The 22,334-nt window shown below is 38.8% G+C and overlaps 2 protein-coding genes across 5 annotated transcripts; one reads left to right on the top strand and one right to left on the bottom strand.

The window, feature by feature from the left end:
- Positions 1-18: 18 nt before the first annotated feature.
- On the bottom strand, positions 19-9,041 carry LOC137278529 (26S proteasome non-ATPase regulatory subunit 14). 4 transcript variants are annotated; one of them, XM_067810914.1, is made up of 11 exons: positions 8,962-9,041; positions 8,392-8,459; positions 7,926-8,000; positions 6,113-6,232; positions 5,789-5,859; positions 4,716-4,866; positions 3,771-3,878; positions 3,288-3,362; positions 2,154-2,279; positions 1,507-1,569; positions 19-453 (listed from the first exon to the last, which is right to left on the bottom strand). In XM_067810914.1, exons 2-11 carry the CDS (start codon positions 8,437-8,439, stop codon positions 355-357), a joined length of 936 nt encoding a protein of 311 aa, XP_067667015.1. In that variant the 5' UTR covers positions 8,440-8,459; positions 8,962-9,041; the 3' UTR covers positions 19-354. The 4 variants fall into 4 exon arrangements, with proteins under 4 accessions (XP_067667015.1, XP_067667016.1, XP_067667017.1 ...); XM_067810915.1 differs by having other exon boundaries at positions 8,950-9,003; XM_067810916.1 differs by lacking the exon at positions 8,962-9,041 and adding an exon at positions 8,892-8,952.
- A 7,032-nt stretch (positions 9,042-16,073) lies between these two features.
- LOC137277109 (claudin domain-containing protein 2-like) lies at positions 16,074-19,004 on the top strand. Its single transcript, XM_067808773.1, has 3 exons — positions 16,074-16,663; positions 17,311-17,448; positions 17,902-19,004. Exons 1-3 carry the CDS (start codon positions 16,453-16,455, stop codon positions 18,045-18,047), a joined length of 495 nt encoding a protein of 164 aa, XP_067664874.1. The 5' UTR covers positions 16,074-16,452; the 3' UTR covers positions 18,048-19,004.
- Positions 19,005-22,334: the final 3,330 nt, after the last annotated feature.

The following is a 22,334-nucleotide window of genomic DNA, read 5'->3' as shown; positions in this document are numbered from 1 at the left end:
AAAAACAGAACACTTGCGTTGTTTATCATGTTTTCATCGACATACATTTTGTACAAATGAAATGATTTTAAGCAAAACAATGGAAGTTGACAGGAGCACACAACATTATATGTACATGGAGATTAGCACTTCTGTGCATCTTCATTTCCCAAATCCAGACATCTCAAATGTCCAGGCCACAAGCAAAATTCCAACTTTTACCACTAATCAAGTTCTTTTCCTCCTTGACATCATCTTTGATGTCAACCATGAATCATGTTGAGGTGGCTGCATAAAGTACACAAAACGTTATTTGATGTGTATTTTCCCAATGTCTGGAATTGGTGACTCCAAATGATGATGTATGGCAAGAGTCTATTTAAATACAACTGTATGCAACATGGAGCCCAGACACTGCACAATGTTCTTGGTCATTAGGACATCTACATGCTCTTCTAAGTGACGTTTGGGATCCTGAAAACACAAAATAAGACATGATCAAAACTAGAAATGGAATTGTGTTTAGTTAAAGATAGTAGTCTGATGATATTAACTTTTGGGCCACATATATACATATACTTGAGCTGCAATCAGAAAAAAAAATTAAAAGCAAAGGCCAGACCAGTTTTATTTCTTGTTTTACAGAGTTTTGTCCCCTGAAAATCCAAAAAGGCAAAGTATCAAAGTATTATTCCTTCTAAATACTTACGTATTTAACTTTAGGTTATTTATGAATTATCTATAGGGGCAAAAAAAAGAACAAAGTATACATTTTTCTAGAAAGTGGACATTTTTGATGAGAGAAAACAAAAACACTTTAGGATGTTATTTCTGGAGTGGGAAAAATTAAATTAATTATTTTTCTTATTCTCTAGAAATATGACAGATCCATAAAACACAAAATAAAACTGGTCTGACCGAACTTTAAAATAATAGGTTCTGTGCCCCTAGCTGGCTTTATAAGGCTGAGTAAAACTTAATGATGCCACTTCTGTTTTCAAAAATATTTAAACATTAAGTATGATTTTTTGTTAAAGACACAAACAATTTTTATTAAAAAGTTCTCAAACAGAAACTGCCTGTAACAAATACAAAAATATTGGTGACTTTGATTTTTATAATATCTCGTCTTCCATCCTTGTGAAGGTTTGGACATAAGGACAACTGGACATTTGAATAAACATGAGAAACTGTTCAAAATATTCAAAGGCATTCTAGAAAGAAGTCCATGGAAGGACATCATCTTTGGTGGATATATTCATACTATCACAGAACTGGTCATGAGATCAACATCTCCCAAGAAATAAGCATGATAGTCTTTCACTAATGGTCTTTTGAAGTTATACTTTCACGATTATATTTTGAGCACACTAAGTGCTACAAATATGACTAAAACCTGTGCATAATACCAATGAGATAATCTGTGGAAAAATAGCGATATAGCCATATCGTTTCATTCACACAATGTTACTGAGCAGAAATGGAAGTGGTAATTTAACTGGGAGCATGGGGAAGTTGGTAATTCACCTGTTTTCCAACATTTTTGATGGCAAGTTGCTCTGGTGTCATCGATTCCTCTTCCTCTAAAGCCTGAAAATAAAAATAAGGGAAAACAACGTTTATGAGAGCACAATTGTTACTCCAGTGTAGAATGTACTCAATTAATGAAATATCACAATTTACAAATCATTCTTGGTAATAAATGTTGCCAGACAGAGGTATTAATTAATACTGCAGTCATGTTGATAACTTTAGGAATTAGATAAAGGAACAATAGATTCTTAACTATGTAATGTAAAAGCACTTCTAACCTGGTTATTGTAAATTTCTGATTTGGCATTCAATACAATATTATAAACACAAAATTAAGAATTAAGACCTTCCTATATCTGCTGGTGCTGTTTTCACTGAAATGTAGTTGCTCCCAATGGCCATAAACATTGCAATTTATATTAACATGAATTAGGAGATTTTTAATGAAATTGTCTCTTAACTTGTGACTGAGATCTAGAGTACAGTAAATCTTTGCAGTGGAATTAAGCTGACAATGCTAAGGTTTTAACAATCAGGACCCCTTAAGCAACACTGTCAGATTGACAGCTTACAAACTAACTAACAAGTCATTAATGTGACCGCCAGATCCCTGGTTCCGACCACAAATACATCACTCTCACCTTGGAGTAGTTCTTGGCCAGATCCAGCATCTCCTTCACAGTCTTCTCATTGAGGCTGCAGTGGGTGTTGTAGTCCTGCAACATCAGGCCATCAACCCAGCTCTTCTTGTGTAGGTTCAGCAACATCTGCAGCCAGACAGAGGCTCCAGTGAAACAAGCTGTATGTGCTAGCATCCAATGTGTGTGAACGGACATACCTTACAACTCATCAGGACCACTCATACACTTCAGAGAACTTATCACAGTGATGAAAGGAGCAAGGGTGAAACTTGTAATCAAGAAAATATGGCAGATGAAACTGACCATGGATATCAAGAAATACTGAGAGGTGCAAATATAAGATATACTGGGAAAATATGGCATACGATCATTCACAGTTCATTTCAAAAGTATGTCACCATGGCGCTCAGTCTAAGTAACCCTAACCCCAGTGTTATTCGTTACACTCCTTCACTGGGATGAACAAAACCTACTAGGAGGTCGCATTAGGTAACCTTTGAGCAATCTATGACCATCCAATCAAATGCAAAGACAACTAAACAGATTCAACCAATAGACAACAGCTACTGTTAAGGGTTTAGCGGGACTTAAAAAGCACTGATATTTGACCTGCAGTACATATACTTTTTGGTTTTGGTTCACATGGTTATCATTAGCTACTATTTCCACAAGCTTACATCCTTGAATGTTCCAAAACATACTATTTTCAGCTACTGTTTATTCATGGTTGTGGCATGCTCCATGTGCATTACCCGCAAGCGATTGTATGGAAAATTGCATTCGGTAAAAGTTCAAAAGGTATGTGTGAATGTCCACTTTTGCAATTTGGTAAGTTGTGTTCTGAATGGTTAATCTCAAAGGCTACCTGACACGACCCCCTACTAGGTTTTGTTAGACCCAGTGTAGGAGTGTAACGAATAACACTGGGGATAAGGTTACTTAGACTGCATGGCCCTATTATTGATTTCACATGTCATTCACTGTAAGCATACACAAATTTAATGATTTAAAGAATGACTCTACTTCTTTGTTTCTTCTAATTTCATACACAGATGTAGCTTGATAAATAATTCACCATGCAGTTTCTAAAGAACAATGGAGTACAATGGATTATATAGTATCTCAGTTACATACCTTTTGTTCTAGTTCATTCTTTCGGTAGTTGATGGCAATGGAATAGTAATGTCTATTGAGTCCATGGATCAGGGCCTAAAGATAACAATTGTTCGTATTATCTCAAACACAAAAGCAAAATTCAAATAAGAAACAAATGAAACATGATTTTGATGTGTTCTGCAGACAAATACAGAACAAAATATACGTATCAATGAGAGCTCATCTGCCGTTTAACATCATCCCTGCAATTTTCCAGATGGTGATCTATAAAAAAGGTCCCACAAAGTAAAAACCCATGATCCACATCATGAGCATCGATATATGTAACTGGAATATCATCACACACATCAACCAAGTCAGCAAGCCTGACCACCTGGTCCTGTTACTTGTCTCTTACGACAGGAATTGGTTCATGGGTAAATACATGTAACCATCAATCCGCCACATGTCGGATAACACATGGAGATGTAACACAACTAGGCACCTGCAGACTGTATCTACCTGTATTGAAGGCTTGTTGAGATGGCCAAGATTGGATGTAGTCTGTCTAGGTTCCTGTCCAAGAACCATCATGTTCGGGTTGATGAGGCGGAAAGCGTCAATGACAACCTGTGTAAAACATCATTATTTCAGTATCTAAGGTGTAAAGGAAAGGTGAAGAGGTGTGTGGCATCAAATAAATGCACAAGAAATGGCCAGCGACTTGCCTAACAGTTATACAACAGATGCTGCAAGACTTTTGGTGCACAAATGTACATGGGGTTTAATCATACAGCGAAGTCACTATACAATACTCATCAGAATAAAACATACATCATTAACTGTATAGCACCACATGTTCATGTTACATTAATGGAAAAATCTATCAGATTAAGTACCAAAGCAAAAGCTAACTGCTGATGCGCATTTGCTGTGGTTGCGTTTGTAAGTTTTAAGTGCTGATGATGAGCCAATTCCTCACTTCATTGACATAGCATCGGATTTGAAAGTCATCCATTGATTAGTCAGCATTTAAGCAAGGTTATCATTTTGCATCAATACAAAAAGAAACTGTCTGTGCATTGTTAAGTCATGATGCAGTCATGACAGATTGAAATTTATTAATGAGTGAGTGAATTTACGTCTCTTTTAGCAAGATTCCATCAACGTCACAACGAGGGACACCAGGAATGAGCACTGGAAATTATGACTGATATTTCTAGAATGACCCTCCCCATGTCATTGCATTGGTACATATGTCCTCGATAGATGTAACTTGTATTAGTTGTAAGCAACACAGCTGATTTACTGGATTTAAAGCAGGTAGCTGAAAACAATGGGGTTGAAATCAATGATAAAACAGTATTTAACATACCCTAAACATCTGTGCAAAATATGAATAGTTCTGCAAAATGTCCAAGAAAATTAATTCAACAATTTTGATAGCAGCTGACTGAACACACTGACCTTGCCCTTCACACTCTGTATGGGATCTACAACAACTGCAACAGCCCTCTCGGACAGAGCCTCAAAGCTCTGTTGTGTGTTGATGTCCACACCCGACAACCAGCAGCCAAAGCCTGGATGGGAGTGATACCATCCAACCACCATCTCAGGTCTGTCAAACACAAACACAAAATACTCACTGAAATTACAACCCAAACTGAAACCGAAGTGTAAATGATATTTCAAATGATCTCTTTAAACAAGGTAGAACAACAAGATGAATTATATCCATTACACTGAACGTCCTGTTGTACAAAGTGATCTTAGCACTAAGGTTAAAGTAATACCTATTACTTAACAAGGACTTTGGACATGTAGTCCTATGGTGGATTTATAGAGCAGCACCTAGGAACTTAAGGATCTCATTAAGCTGTAATGACCAAGGCTAAAGTTAGTCAGTTAAATGACTATCTCATAGAGTACACAAAAAATCAATACAGCTTTGTAGAGGGGGTTGCATAATACATGTTGCCTATAATTTTTTATATTTGTTTTAATAAGTTTTCTTTCTACACTGTGATTTTTGTTTGCAATCTATTTTACTAATTTTATCTAAAATATAACAATCAACCAAAGCATTGTTACTTATATCCTCAATATCTACAGGCTATACGTTCCAATAAGTCTACACTATAGCCCGGATGCATCCATGGTTCGACATGAATTTATTACCTCCCTTGGCTGGCTTTATCCTTTCAGGTGTCTACACTGGGAAGTTGAGCATACCAATCACAACCCAGTTTCGCTTCTTAACTTGTGTGATTAAACTTAGCAACTCAAACCATACAGAAGTTCTTTGAGAGAGGCACACTTGCATATATTTTTTCAAGTTTCGGACCTGTCAATTTCTGTGTATGATTACCCCATACCCCAAATCCTTGTTGATCTGCCTTTCAGGCATCCAGGGTATAGTGGAAATTTATCAAAAGGGATACCCTGGAGATACTGAGGATGTGCTTCTTACAGAATTATGTAATGTCAGGCATTGATATAAAGGCTGTTACATTATGCTGTATAGAGCTGTCAATAATCACCTTCCCGTCTGTTTCAACATATCCAACATCTTGGCCTGGAACACAGGATCCACTGCCTCTACACTCACGCCCTGAAATGAAGACAGACAAATACTAGTCCTCAGTATAGCTCAGTGTCTTATGAATAAGAAGCATCAACAAGAAACAACACAATGCAGACAGTCACCATCATACCGTACACTAACAAACTGAACACTGCACTTTCATGGATTATTTATACACAAGCTCAAAGATATTGGAGACTCGAACCGTGCTCATCAACATGACAAATACAGGATCCTTTTAACACTGATTGACTACATAGAAGGATTTGTTGATACTGACTGTTCCTGACTGTGGCATGGCAAATACATCGATGACTCGGACCGTGTAGTCATCCACAAACTCCCCCAACATGAGACCCATGACCTCCATTGGTACACCAGCTCGTCCATGCTTCAGCATCTGAACACACACAAAAGATCATTATTACATGACTGTTTTCAGATGCTTGTACAAGGCAGACACTGTTTTTACATTTTCAGATCTACATAAAAAAACAACTATTATCATCAAGCATGATAAAATTATAGGGTCATCTTATCCTTGTTCATGGCTAATGTGGGTACAGAATTAATATAACACATGTCAAGATTTGTTCCTGTTTTTCTTATGCCATGGGTGACTATTTAAAACATTTGACATGTTCGGAGCTGGTTAGAGAAAATGTGAAAACTGATGTTTTGTCTGATCACATACATATTAACTCATTCAATTTAAGTAGAAGAAAAATTACAGAAACATACAGTGGAAGCTCTCTAACCTGACAGCCCTCCAATCTGGAATGCTCTCAATATCAGCACTAGAATTTGGTCCCGTCAGAAGCTCATTAATTTATGACTATTTACATGCCCTTTATTGTTCGTCAGCACAGCAAAGACCATCAAATTGACTGCTTCTGCAGTAATTAACACTCTGTAAACCAGCATCTGCAATCTTGGCTCCCCTGTTGATTGGCTGAGCATGTATAAACAACACAGTAAATTAACATCGACATAAAGCTAATTGATGTTGCCTTAAGTAGAATAATTAATAGTGGTCTCGCGTCCACTGTTAATTATACTACTCCTTAGAAAAGGAATATGGATTATGGAGAAAGTCATAGTTTGTCAGTCACTCACCGTGACAAGACTGAAATTAACTTTTCAACATAAAATTCAGCTGATAAAAGATTTCATCATTTTCAGTTTGAAAAGGGTAAAGCTCTCTAAACCAGCATGCCCTCCATACCAGCATTTTTGCCGTTCTAAATGAATGTCGGTTTAGAGGGCTTCCACTGTATAGCTACATAACACAATCTATCAAGGGCATAGCATACTCAGTTCTGGCAATAGGTTAACTGTTTCCCTGGAAACGTTAAAATCAAACATCCGAACTTGAAATACATTTATGTTTACTTGAAATGATAGAGTCAGTCACTAACATGAACCTCATGAACCTCACAATAATAAGAACACATTTCAGACACTACTGATTAGCACTCTACAGTTACAGAAAATACCTTCCTACATGCATAAGTGGCATTATTCTCTTCACACAGAGGTTACTCCTGTCATATCTTCCAATGCAACCTCTGTGCTAATACAACTCTTTCGTGGTGTTCTGGATTTGTGATTGGTTGCAATCAGATTTAGTTATGCAATCAACGATGTTTCAGAAATGATTATCCCCTGTAATTTCTGTTTGCTTCAGGGAAAGCAGAACCTCTTCCCCAGCATGATGGGCAAACGTTTTGACTAGACAGAACCCGGTCATGTAATGGCCACATTGGCGTACCAATGGCATCTTCGGCCCCTTCGTTGCAAAAAAGGACAAGCTAGCCATTAAATGTCTTAAGTATTACATCAACAAACACATTGTGTCAAATAATTCCTGCACCCTCCATTGTGCTTGTTTCTGCTTTTCAGTTAGACATAACAATTAACATACTGAATCTATCCTTCGCCCCTTAATCAACTAAGTCCGGATCAGTGGTGGATGCCATATTGGATCTAAGATGATGTAACACATGACTGGATTTGATAGAAAGAAGGGAGTTAATTTATGTTGTGATTTTTGGCCACTAGGAGATTTAAGAATAAGGAAATATGGCTGTTACCTTAAGCAGTGCCAAAGATGATATGTAGACTTGTTCTGCTGTGTCTACAACAGGGGCATCTGATGGGGCAGCACCCTACGAAAGAAACAATATTCATTTTTTTTCAATAAGTTCTATCATCATGGGTAGCACCATGACCATACCAGTGATTATCAGAGAAGAGAAAACATCAGAGGCTGAAAGATCATCTTGAATTAAAACAATTTGTTTTCAGCCAGTCCTAATAATAAACAGCTGATAAAAATGAAAAAAGACTGGCAAAATTCAGGAATCTGTAGCTACCAAATAATGTCATAAAAGCATTTTGCATTGTAACTTAACAGAAATTGGTTGAGGCAACATCAAAATTAACTCTCATGATATTAATATGATCTCAGTACAGTGGGTTTTCTGACAACCTGATGAGAAACATTCACGTCAACACAGAAGTGATTTAAAAAGTTCTTTTTCATTTTTTAATACTTACTTGACCAAGCCCTGGCATACCTCCACCCAGTCTTAATAGGCGATCCATGATTGTCTATTGGGTTAATCCTTAAAACGTCAAAAGAAAAACATCAAAATATTATTCAAAATAAAACATGTTGATATCCAATCATGCTAACCCTTTTGCCAGTGACTGTAATGTGCTAAAAATGAATAAATGTCTAAAATGAACAGCAACTTCCCACATCACATGTATTGCTAGAATTTCTTACTGTCATAAAATGAACAACATTATTCTATTCTGAAGGACATTTGTGACAGTTCAATTAATAAGGAAGGAGTCTCTCTAACCACGATAACTAAAGTATTATTACGTTCCTCGCATGCATGTTAGCAGATTTACATCTTCAGACTAAGCACGGGCAAAACGTCGTGAGCGAAAACAGAAGGAATAAGTAAAAACAATCTATTGCCCAGTCTAGAGAAAAAACGTTAAAATTCATCCTCTTTTTCAAATATTACAACATGAATGAATATAACCATTGGAGGAGAATATCAGTTCGTTTCATCACAGTACAGAACTATTGTTGAAACCAACCTCAACACTTACAGTAAATGACAATGCAAGTTGTTACAGGAACTCCTGTGCATTATGGGTACAAGGGAGCGATCATTGAACTTACAGAGACTGGGCGCTTGTCTAAGAGATTTAATACGATGCAATATTTGTTGCGCCTATTGCGAGTGGAACCAGTTTCCGCTTCATAGTACCGCGGTTCTATACAATGATTACTCCCATATGAATGCAGTTTGAAGCGGGTAAAACGCAGCAGATATGTATCGAAAAACTGAAACTTTTCAAGGGTATATTTCTGACTCTAAACAGATTTTTCAAAAGTGACTTGAAACAGTGTAATGTTTTTACACTTTAACCTTTATATTATCTACCTACCTGCCTGTTTCTTTAGCTCAAATGAATACGACGTCATTGCTTCCCTGTTAACCGTCAATCATGAGCTTATCACTAATCAAGCCATTTTCGTCGTGTAAGCCCGATGGATTCCAAACTTTATATACACCCGTGCTTTAATTAAGCACCACCCTATTTTGAAAATACCATGTGTGTGATGCTACAGAAAGGTCAAGGCATAATCATCATTTACAGTTTTACAAATACCATAACCTTTTCTGTTCTCTATGAAACAATATGCTGATGAAAATGTGATGGGTCTGAAGTTTTACCCCAAATAACTGTTCCTCTCCCACTGAAATTACAAAATTAAGTTAAGTTTTGACAAATTATGACAATTCTGTTATATACCAAGATGACATTTACGCCTCAAGTAAGCTTTAATTATGCATAATCAGGAAGAATCCAAGTGTCAAAGATTCAGACTTTTTTACAACAAATGAAATTGCTAACTGTCAAAAACTGAAAAGGCCACATTAATAAGATTTGGGAATAAATTTTTTTATGATTTTGAGATTATTGTATTGAATACACATATTTCGTTACCGGATATATAAATCTATTTGTATTGTTTGCAAAGCAACTGTTACTGCATTCTAAATTTTTCCCTTCTTTAGTTTGATTGTAACATCCCCTAAATCTTAGTTTACAAATGTTCATCCATTCACAATAATAACAAATTTATAGGCCACATATCAACCAATTATTACTTTTACTTTTCAAAATAAGGTAACTTGGGCTATTAAAATTATCATAATCAAAGTACGTGTTTGAAATGTTAAATACTTGCTCTGTCTAAGTATAAATGTTATTTTTCGCGAAGCGTTTAAAATTTTATTCCAGACAAAATTAATTGGTAAAAATACAGGGTGATGCTTATTTTATGCACGGACGCATATTTAGATAGCATTCGGGGCTTGCCAAACCATTTTAACCAAAATCACGTGTAAACCCGTGCTTCTTTTCATAATGGCAGCTGCACCCCTGCTGATACGAACTGACCCAAGCTCATTATATATTGAATCTTAAAGCAAATGCACGGCCTGCCCCTGGAATCCCCTGTATCTCCTCTTATTTATCAACCCGAACAGAAGAACTATTCAAAAATCTTATTTCCTGAAATAACAAAAAGAAAATAAATCTTAATCGTGGAACAACAGAGCATTCAATTCACCTGAAAAAAAACTTCCTATCCTAGACGTTTCTCCCATAGCAAGAGTAAAGTACTTCTCAATTAATTGTTGTCTTTTCCAACTCGACCATGTCTTGCTAATCACACTTACACTGATCATTTGCCTGTGAAGATCCAGGGTAGAATTGGTCCTCAGCAAGCTGTTCTTGCCACAAAAGGCGACTATGCTTGTCGTAAAAGGCATCTGTTTATAACGGAATCGGGTGTGCAGGCTCTTTGACTTGGTTGACAGATGTCATCGGTTCCCATTTGCGCAGATCGATGCTCATGCTGTTGATCACTGGATGATCTGGTCCAAACTCGATTATTTACAGACTGCCACCACATAGCTAGCATATTGCTGAGTGCGTCGTGAAACTAAACTCACTCACTCACTATACTGATCATCGGATACGTTCATATCAATCAGTACGTTTCAATTTTTCTCTGTTGTTAAAGCCACGGGGGCCTGTAACGCTAGGAACTGTCTTCATGGTATGTATTATCGCTGACGGGGTATTAGGACCCCTCTCTGGATCCGCCAATGATTTTTTTAGCATTATAAGCGCCTGTGGTTTAAAAATCAACCTTTCATGATTCAGCCATGTACCCCGAATGCCAGTCATAGAAACGTTTATAACCAACCTACTAGACGCTTCAGTGCCTCTTTAGTTATGATGACAGCGTTAGTACCCACGACGGGACACGTTGGTTGGTTGGTTGGTTTTACAGTTTAAGGGCGAGATGGGCCAGTAAAAGGCCTATTTGCGCCCGACACATTGACGTCATGTAAATAACAATTGTAACTGCACTGTGATTAAAATACAAGAAACGGCAACAGTATCAATATTACTTTAGGGTGTATAAATAATCATATTGAATAACCTCTGCTTAGTGTTATGGATTTAAAACCTTAAGTAACTACTTTCATTTCTGAAAGCCGAGATACCTTTTCATTAAAAAAAGCTGTAGGTTCAGATGACAGAGTGTTAAAATGTTTAAAACCATAGACTTACATCTAAGCCATTCGAGAGCCTGTCTATATAACATCATACTTTCCAGAAGACTAGACAAAATCTAAAACTGCCCGTTGCACGGACCCATACATGATATTGGGGCTCACAACTGTTTCTAATGAAAATACATCTTCAACCTCAAGTACAGCATTTCTGACGTTATGTCGTATGTTATTGTGCCCAGGTCATGTAATTAGATACTATTCGATATTTTCAGGCGTCTCCAAACTGCAATGACCACAATTAGATGAGACCGCCTTGTCTATAATATTCCTGTAAGCGTTCAGCACACAGTGTCCAAGTCTAAGTCGTGAAAGAATAACCTCATCACGCCTTTTACGACGACGAATTTTATGACCAGTTTTCAAAGATGGTTTAAGTTTGTACATATGACGTCCGTTATTCCCTGCATGCAACCACGGCGGGATATGCTTTCGTCAACACGTTGAATGTCCATAGAATTATCTCCCTTGTTTATTTGCTCTTAGTGTAACGCTGTACTCCTGTCTTAATAAACTATAAGTCTCAGCATTGCTCCTTAAACTCCTACACTGATCGTACGGAAATAGCATTCGGAATCGTTCGGGAACAAAATGTTCAAACGGTATGTGCGAATGTCCAATTTCGTGAGTTAGTAAGTTGTGTTCTGATTGATTAGTCTCAAAGGACGCGACATCCTACTATGGTTTGTTAGATTTAGTATAGCCATGTAACGAATAATATTGAGCCTAAGTTTACTTAGACTGCGCCGCATTCAAGTCTCCATCTATATATGTGTCGGATATCCGATGCATCTGGACTGAACAAATCAGCAGTTGGATATTAATTGATCTTTACAGTCATCAGTTAGCGGTAAGCGTGATGTTATTTAAAGCAGAAACTGGTTTTTCCCTACTCACACTGGCGGATATGATTGCTACAAGTGAAAAGTAGATAAAATACAAGATAATCATAAGACGAGAATTGTTCATGGATATTGTTTTAGCTTTATCTCCATGAAGAAACTATATTATGAGAACTTGGAAATCACATAAATATTAACCCATCTTGTGTGTGGGTGGCTAAAACTGAACCAAACTAGAACCGAACACGATGTGTAAGATACGAGTGTCGTACTTGTTTATTCACCTTAGTGTGTAGTGTTTCTATATATGTTTATCCATTAACCTTTCAATAGCGCCAATAATCCATTTTCAACTGTATAACTTCTCTTGCTCGTCAGGTTGGACGGACATTGTACTCTGAATGAATAGATCGTGAAGCTTTAACCCCGGCTGTATTTCATTACAGCAACAGTATATCGCGCGGTTCCTGCAGTACGATTGAAGTCATTTTAAGTAATTTAATACTTAAGACTTTCATAATCGTCAACACCCAGATAGAATAGACAACCCTAGCAGGCTATGACAGACTTAAAGGTCACATGCAACGTAAAACACAACTTTGCAGATTCCGATACGTGGTATGCACTAACCGAAACAAATCATCAAAAATGCCAATTCAACCCATAAAGTTGGAAAAAAAACGCAATGAAAAAAAACACTTGTGGTAAGCAGCCTCTGGCACAGAGAAAGCTCAATGTCTTGTTCATTAACACCTATATGTTTGCCTGCTTGTCTGCTAAAGGCAATATGCAATACACAGCTTCAGTCATTGACCACATGCAATTTGAACTTAACATCTATCAGGCTATATGCCACGAACAAAATAGACTGATTTATGACTCGTGCACCCGAGTCCTGTCCCTGCCACACTATGTAATTAGGCAGGTATGATACTTGTACACGTCATGTTTTTATGTCTGTGGGTTGCAAACTAATTTTTTCCCGGATGACTGGATCTGACGAAAAGTGGTGCAAACTGATGCTGTTAATCATTTGATTGTCTGTCCTAGGTTTGGTTATTTACAGTCTGCGGTCCTCAAAAGGGGAGGTGGGTTAGCCTAGTAGTTAACGTCGAAGACCCGTGTTCGATTCCCCACATGGTTGCATTGTGTACACCTCATTTGTGGTTTCCCGTCGTGATATTGCTGAAATAATGCTAAAACGGCGTAAATGCACGTTCGCTCTCACTCACTACTCATACACTGGAATATTGCTGATCTATAAATAACAATTACAATACTGGACTTAATCATGGCGGTTAAACATGATACCACGTGTGATAATCATCACTGAGACTACACCTCTGTCTGTAGCCCAGAACAAAGGGAATAAATTAAACAATAGAGTCCAACTCAAGTCCTGAATTACTATGTACCTGTTGCTTCAGCGACAGAAACAGGGGATTGTTTTAATCTAAATCCTGATTTTTAATGCTTATATCTTCAATGTTTTTAAATGTGTCCGTTCTCTGGGAATAAATATCAGCCTAACTCTACCCTATCTCACAAACCTGATAAGAACGTCTTCAAGTGAGGACAAGTTGCTCCCCAGACAATTGTTATCCCCTCTTAACTGGCCGATAACCGACCTCTGTGAACTATAGATCCTATAGTTCACCCGCCGTCTTCAGAACATAGTCGCTTGTATCAAGATGGCTGCCAACTTGTAATGGACGGTTTCTTAGCTAAATTTTTTCCGAGCTCAGACAATTAAAAATCATCTAGCTATATATACGGAGCTGATAGTCCGGACACGCATGGATCTGAAGACAAGTGCTCCAATGTTGTTTTCCAGATTTCAAACATTTCAGTCAAACTGGAAATAATCTTCAGCTGTTAGCTTTGCTAAACGATGTTTGGTTATGATTACATATTGCCCACACCCTCTGCACGTGCTAGAGTTCTAGTGTGGGTTATAGTGTTGGGGACAGCTTGTCACACTGTGGGTGTCGTGTCACCATACTGGTCGTCGGCTCCAGGGACCCACTCCGGCATCTGGAAAACCTGTACGGATATCTCTGGATGTGCCTCGCACTCGGAAGGGAAGGAACTGAATGAGCGTATGTATACTGAAGTCTGTTAATTTGGTTTATAGGCGTGTCGTATCCACCATGACAGTCACCAAGTTGCGCGGTCTTGATATTTTGTTTACCAGCTCCCACCGTAGTATAGACACGGGAATGGTACTTTTCGGTTAATCGAGTTTTCATAGAAATGTGACTATTTCTCCTCTTGATCTTAACGCTCAGAATCAAACTCACAGTGGTAGGCGTTGTGTAATGTCCCCACGGCGCGGTGAAGTAGCCTAGTGGCTGAAGCGTTCGCCAGTCACGTCGAAGACACGAGTTCAGTTGCCCACAGGGGTGCAATGTGTGATGATCATTTCTGGTGTGCCCCGCCGTGATATTGCTGGAATACTGTTAAAAGTATCTAACCCACTCATGACCTCATCGTGTTGTACACAAGTTCTGATTGAAGCAAGACGGGGGTTTCCTCAGGTTCAGGTTCGTACATCTCACTGGCGCTCCTTTTAAATTTAAACATAATTATTTGTTTGTATCAAAATGATATTTTAGAAAATAAGCTTTTATACTCAGATTAGACTGATCGCTTTTACCAGAAGTGAATTTTGTCTCTTACAATAAATAACGAAATCGTAAATAGGATGCATAGAATTTTGGTCCCGATTCACAAAGCATTCCTTCTGCCTGTACGAGCGTCGATACAAGTTGTGGTTACATCTGTCGCAATTTATGATCCCATCATTTAGTGAGAAGAATGGTTGACTAGCATAACCCAGTGTCTGCTTTGAAAAATGACACAATCCTCGTGAACGAGCGCTATAGGAACCCACTATGCCGATGCCATCACTCTACCAGGATGAAGGTCTGAAGTACAGTCACGACAGTGCAGCCACCTCTGCCATTGGGTCCTTCTATCCTACACGACCCTTGACAGTGCTCTGTACAGACACAGGAGCCACACCATTTCCATACTGACAGTGGCTGATGTTCAGTTAGAAAGGATTTGGACGAAAACTCTGGACTCATTCCTACTGTTTGTTGACACAGAAGACGACAAGTTGATGTTTTTGCTATAGATATCCATTTGGGATCACCAGAATCTTCCTCGTTACTATAGTAATTCTGTCACGAACTACTAACTATAGGAATATGAGGAACTGGATGATCATGATTGATTAAATAATTTGAATAAAGTCCTTAATTTTGAGGAGTATAAATGTATATGCTTTAGAGAATGATCAAGTAAAGGAACACACCTTGTGTGTTTTGAGATTTGCGTGTGTTATTAAGTGTTTGATGTCGGGATGCTTTATAACAAAGTTGCGATGTTCCGTAAAAGCCGAACATAACATCTTCTTTTTACGTGGTGTCAGTTTGCACGTCAAACTCCAATCCGTTATATTCAGTTATTCTTGCTAAATTAGACCAGTTTGAAATTGGATGCCTTCATCTGAAAAAAAATACTTAGGAATGTCATTGGCGTGTATGAACTGAAAACACAAAAAAGTACTGACTCACGTGCCTTGCATAATGGTGAAGGGTTGTGATGTGTTTGATATACTCTCGAAAGATACTTCACGCGATTCACTCACTCACGTATCGAGGATCCTGCCGAGTGATAAACACCATGTTATCAGTACTACTGACATTCATATCTCAATACCTGCAGCCCAGGTTGCACAACTGACGTGACAGTCAGTCCACCGTACATACTTGTCTGGACCAAGATCATTAGTGACAACTGAGGACGGATTGGCTTTTGTGTCTTTCTCCTGTGATGGGTCAGTCCATGTGACAACTGTGTGGAAACAGGTATCGCCAACAGACCTCCAATGTCCACAGGAACCTTCAGTCGTCAGTTAGTGAGTCATTCCTGTGTGACAGACGATGTTGATGGTTATCTAATGAAACGTTGATTACCTCCCCTTGTGAACAACTGCTGAGGAGTCAGAGACTGGACTTATTGGAGCAGAGGAAATTCAACCCGTTCTTGAGTGCCAGAGCAATCAATTTATACAACTGTGAGAAATATCAGACATGTATACTTATTATAGAAGCATGTCAATACCAGCCACACCTGGTGGAAGGCTGGGGTCGTTAATTTACATCCTGGGCCAGTGTCTCCATATTGCAGGAACAGCCTCGCCATACTGGACTCGGAATGAAGGGTACCACTCTGGCATCTGGAAAGACTGCTATAAGGGAACATGTACCTCTGTCTACAGCGACGATACGATAGATAAATGGCGTAAGTAGTGACAAAGATGTCATACCTCTTGTGCATGAACTGGGTGGATTTGAGGGTGCATGTAACACGGTGACGGGAGTGGCAGGTGGGAGACAATAGAAATGAGCAACACATAAGGTAAAAGTAAGGGGAATTGAACCCGGACGTTCGGTGCGACGAATGAACGCTGTAACCATTTGGATACCCCATTGCTGAATTGAATCGTTTTATGATACTGATGTTTAAATAAATAAATAAATAAATAAATAAATAAATAAATAAATAAGTGTATTTTTGGTACCACGTCCTTGTATAAGATGTCTAAGCACACGTTAACATCGTGTCATCCTGTTGTCGTTGAGTTTTGTTATCTGTGATTTGATAAAGTGTTGGACACCGAGCGCTTCGACGATAAGAGAAAAATGCTATCAGTAAATATTTACATACTCCTCAAACTCTTTACTGTGGGTATATACTTTAAAAAAATATATATTAAATGTGGTTAATGGCGAATCAACATGATTTGGTCAACATGTAGAGGTTTGTCTCTTAAAGCGACTCTGTTATCTTAGAAGCAATCTCACTTGCATTAATGTAAGTTTTACCAATGATATCTTGTTCGAACGTTGTACATCAGCAGAATACTCACCCGACCTGTTGTGTTGCAGAATGGCTGAGGTCTGTGCAAGCAATGGCTGTACTGGGAGTAATCATTGCCTTATTTGGAATCATCGCTTCCCTAGTGCACCTTCGTACCGGCAACAAAAGTCTACTGACCATTGCTGCCTTGTCAGCAATAGGAGCTGGTGAGAGGCACAATACAACATACGGCCGATATAAGCCCGCACTCAGCAATATTCCAGCTTTATGGCGGCGGCTAAAAATATTTTGGACCAGACAATCCAGTGAACAGCATCATGGTCACATTCGGGAGTATTTAATTAATTCTGCGGAAAAAAATCACAAATTCTGCAAGCCCAAAAGTGCAAGGAAAACATATTGCACTGATATTTTGACATTTGTAAATAGATCTATTTCATGGAGAGAAGGGACTGGCTGTAACGTGTTCACATTTTTGCTATTGGTGCTATCGTAAGACAGGGCAGGCTGATCCTTTGCGCGAATACTCGGTGTTATCAATGAATGTGAGAGACCAATTCATATTATTAGCATGTCCATTTTTGTCCTATCTGACGGAATCTGTTTCTTGTGTAGAGTCAGGATGTTCTTGTTTTGACGTTATATATTGTCTATTATAGGTATACTGGTGATATTGGGTGCTGTTATCTACGTCGCCTTCAACGACTCCAGCGGCCTCTACTGGGCTTTCTGGTTCGAGGTGTCAGCCAGTATAATAATGCTGTTTTCAGGTGTTGGACTGTTCACAGAGCTGTGCAGAGGATAACAGTATGATCTCACAATTGCCAGGACACACACCGAAAGCGATTCCGGAAGTACTTTGTAACCTTTGCAAAGAGATGCCAATGCGCCTGTTAGACATGCATTCGAAAAGTGATTTTTGAAAGATGAGATGCCTAATGCAGTTCACAATATTAAAATACAATACTTCTATCTAGTGACATGAAGCATTTCTCATATTCTACATGCTTGAGTCAGGTGGCCACCCCAAACCACCAAATCAAATTATGTAAGAAAAATATCATTCAATACGCAGGAAGTGAACTGAAACAAATAATTCCTCTAGAAAGTTGATCACATTTGGATGTTATAGAAACAATGTTTTTTCCAAATCTTTAAATCTTGTTTGGGGTATTTTACAAGAATATGGTCTCTACAGACACCTGCCTTGGCTACAGGTGTTATTAGGACCGTGACATTTTAATCACTCTAAACATGATTACTATATCCTGATGACACCACAATTACTCCCTGCAAAATTTAACCACTACATGTCATTGGGGTTGTGTTTGGGAAGCTTTGTTACGCCAAATGCCAGGATTCCTGGTAAAAATGAGTAACACGGGAACAGTCCATTGTTGTGTCTGCCGTTAAAGGAGGCCTAGATAGATAACCCCTCACTGCACTTTCGAGGGCAGAGTCATAGTTTTGAAAAAAATGCAGGCTTATAAACAGGGTTCAAATATGCGCACGGTCTGTGATTAGGTCACAAACTAAGTGTAACGCAAATATGGTTGCGCAACAGAAGGAATAGTGACTGCAGCTGGTACCCTGGGTCTCAGTGAGTGTCGGAGCCAGGGAACCAGGATGTTATAAAAAAGACTGGTCACTTTTACTTTGTTGCAAAAACCTATATGCGCTACAGTTTGCCAGTGACTGGGATCACCTTACACATCACCATATATATGGGCAATATATGGGCATTAAAGATCACTGAACTGATGTTGTTGTGTCGTTGTTATTTATAAAGCACCGTTCGTTTGAAAACCGAATGACTATCTGGTGTAGATAACGCATCTTTTTGCCAACACAGATAGAATCATATTTGATACAAAAACAAGACTGAGAATGTGATTTGAAGATATGTTGACGACCAAGTTGCCAACATGTCCCGTGTTCTCTGATACGATACACGCCTCCACCAACGTGATCGTCAGCCGAACAGTACAGCAAACACTTGTTATCTCTAATGGGGACAATAGACGAGCCTGATATCAACATTAAAAATAGATAACATTGATCTTCTACGTTGCTGTGTGCGCATGAGTGTTTGAGTGAGTGAGTGGATTCTTAACTGGCGAGATTTAAGCAGCACTTCACTTAATGATGTTTCGACACTAAAAGTCCAAAATCGTTAAAAAGTTCAGGGATGATTGTTTGAATATACACTCTTTAACGTCGCACACATGACTGTATCAGTCTAATGGTGGCGAACTGTACTTAAGATAGCACGCAGACAGGGAACGCCTGACCAGGGATAATATACAACGATAATCTCTATATAGTCTCCCTGGTCTGACCATTCAAACATTACCTACACTAAACGTACCCAAAACAGCCATGGGAAACTTTGCACGAGTGACTCAATTGGACTGAACGCTATCAACTGGAAACGAGAATTTGTGTAATTTGTTTTGATTTGGTTTGTAAATAACCGTGTCTGGACAAGACAATCAAGTGATCAAGAGCGTAAGCATCGATATATTGAATCACAGGCAAACTGTAACGCAAATGGGTTGCGCAGCATAGAGAAAATGACCAGTCTTCTTACATGCGAGCGAAGACAGCAAAGGTTGGTAACGTACTTTCCTCGCTTCGGTTCGAAAAATATTTCACCTCCGAATCTGTCAACTTCTTGAATATAGCATGGCGCGAAGCGTTGTCCCTGACATCTGTAAACTAGAGTTCTTCAGCGTGAACGATACAGTAGGAAACGAGATTCATCACTGAACCACACTCTTGCAGCCATACTCTGTGTTGTTGACATCATTGACAGCGTCGTTGACGGTTTTGTTCTGTCATTATGACCCAACGAACGGGTGTCGAACCCGAACTCTTCCTTCTCGCAATCTGTTCATCACTGTTTGTGCCGATATCATACGCAGGTCCGGTAAGTTGGATGCTGTAGAGGACCCAGTCGTGGTTCGAATCCGTAGATGATGTAACGTGATGTAACCGGTCTTGCCCCTGTTGGTCACTCTTGGTCTGCCACATCTGGATCGATCACGTGTGGTTTCTTGGTGTTGATATCGCTTCCATAGCCTCCGTGTGGTGCTTGGCGCCACGCTGACCACTCTGTTTATAATCTGTTGAATGTATCCTTTGTCAATTTGCCACCTTCTGGTCATTGTAAGCTGTCAGCAAACCTACAGATACTGAATTTGTAACTAGATAGACACGGAATTTTTTAACCTGTTACCTTAACCCTTCGCTAATAATATGTTATAATGCACGCTAGTCAAAGAATTGCAGAAAGCATTGTTTAATAAGAACATTTCGTTACACCCAAAAATCTATTCTAAAAGAACAGTCGATTCTCTGATTGTATTGCGGCCATTTACTGGTTACTATGAAGACGAGTTGATAGATGCTCGTGAAATAAAATCGTGGCGGAACCGATCACAAACACACGCAAAGGCAAATTAATTGTTCAATTGAAATACATGAACATTTAGTACGAACCTAATAAGGACTCACATTGAAATTTGGAAGTCATGTCTACCCTAAAATGTGTTGGATGCTTTGCTGTTTCTTATAATTAGTAGCTACTATATCCACACATATCATTACCTAATTTATCATGCGTCTAGATACGGGAAAGAACCCCCAGCAACACATGTATGTCGAAAACGGTCACTAGCGGGATCCAGTCGTGTAGATCGACGACTATGATGGCAATCACCCGATTATCTGGTTCAGAATGGATGATGTACGACCTTTGCCAAGTGTGTAGTTTAACTACGAAAAACAATCCAAAATTGTAAATAGTACTTTCCTGAATTTATAGTTTTTATTCCTGATGTAATAGACAACACCCGTGAAGAACTTCTGTTGCACTCAAAAATAGTCTGATATACAAGTTCTGGCGTGGCTGGACACCTAGTGCCATGGCAGCTGGAATTACATACACGTACATACATCAGTGACAAAAGCAATTATACAGCAATCACACACTGCTGGTTGATATATGTTGCAGTGTAGTCTATGTACGTAATTACAAACATTGTCGAATATTGCCAATTAATTATTTAGTTACACATTTCATATTCTTTACTATTTTACACGATAACGACATGATGGAAACAATGACATTTTGAATGACATTAAGAATACCTGCTAATAGTGGCCCTGAGCATAGTTTTAATGATTAATATTTGACTGTCCATGTTTCACACAAGAATACAGGCTTCAACTTGTAACCATAAGCCTTAACCTCCTCTTCAGTAGCGTGTGGGTTCCTTTGAAGTTTGTTCCCGGGAGGGAATATGCAAACATATTACAAGAAGCACATCAAGAATACCTGCTAATAGTGGCCCTGAGCATAGTTTTAATGATTAATATTTGACTGTCCATGTTTCACACAACAATACAGGCTTCAACTTGTAACCATAAGCCTTAACCTCCTCTTCAGTAGCGTGTGGGGTCCTTTGAAGTTTGTTCCCGGGAGGGAATATGCAAACATATTACAAGAAGCACATTAAGAATACCTGCTAATAGTGGCCCTGAGCATAGTTTTAATGATTAATATTTGACTGTCCATGTTTCACACAAGAATACAGGCTTCAACTTGTAACCATAAGCCTTAACCTCCTCTTCAGTAGCGTGTGGGTTCCTTTGAAGTTTGTTCCCGGGAGGGAATATGCAAACATATTACAAGAAGCACATCAAACTAACTTACAGGGAGGGTTATATAACCCCAAAGCACCATTGTTTAAGAGGGCATAGTATGTACCCCACTCTGTCCTGCTGAAACCCATACGGTGCTGCAACAGATATCCTTATATATCGTTAATCCATGAATGGCATCTTTGATGTTTGGGACATGTGTGCTCTTTCCTCTCCAATGTACATTGACACAATTCAGACTTCCCGAACAGTCAGTTTTCTTTCAGCATCACCCGTGACAATATCTTACGTGACATGCTTGTGTTAGCCCAATTAATCCTTCAATTTTCAGCACAATAATTAGAGGAAAGTTATGAGAAATGCCACAAAGTAGTTCCAAACGTCCCAGGGCTGTTAGGCTAGCTTGAAAGTTGAATCACCCGGCATT

This window comes from Haliotis asinina, chromosome 3, assembly GCF_037392515.1.
Source record: "Haliotis asinina isolate JCU_RB_2024 chromosome 3, JCU_Hal_asi_v2, whole genome shotgun sequence".
NCBI lineage: Eukaryota > Metazoa > Mollusca > Gastropoda > Lepetellida > Haliotidae > Haliotis > Haliotis asinina.
Note: the sequence above shows the minus strand (reverse complement) of the source record. Positions and strands in the feature narration are given on the sequence as shown.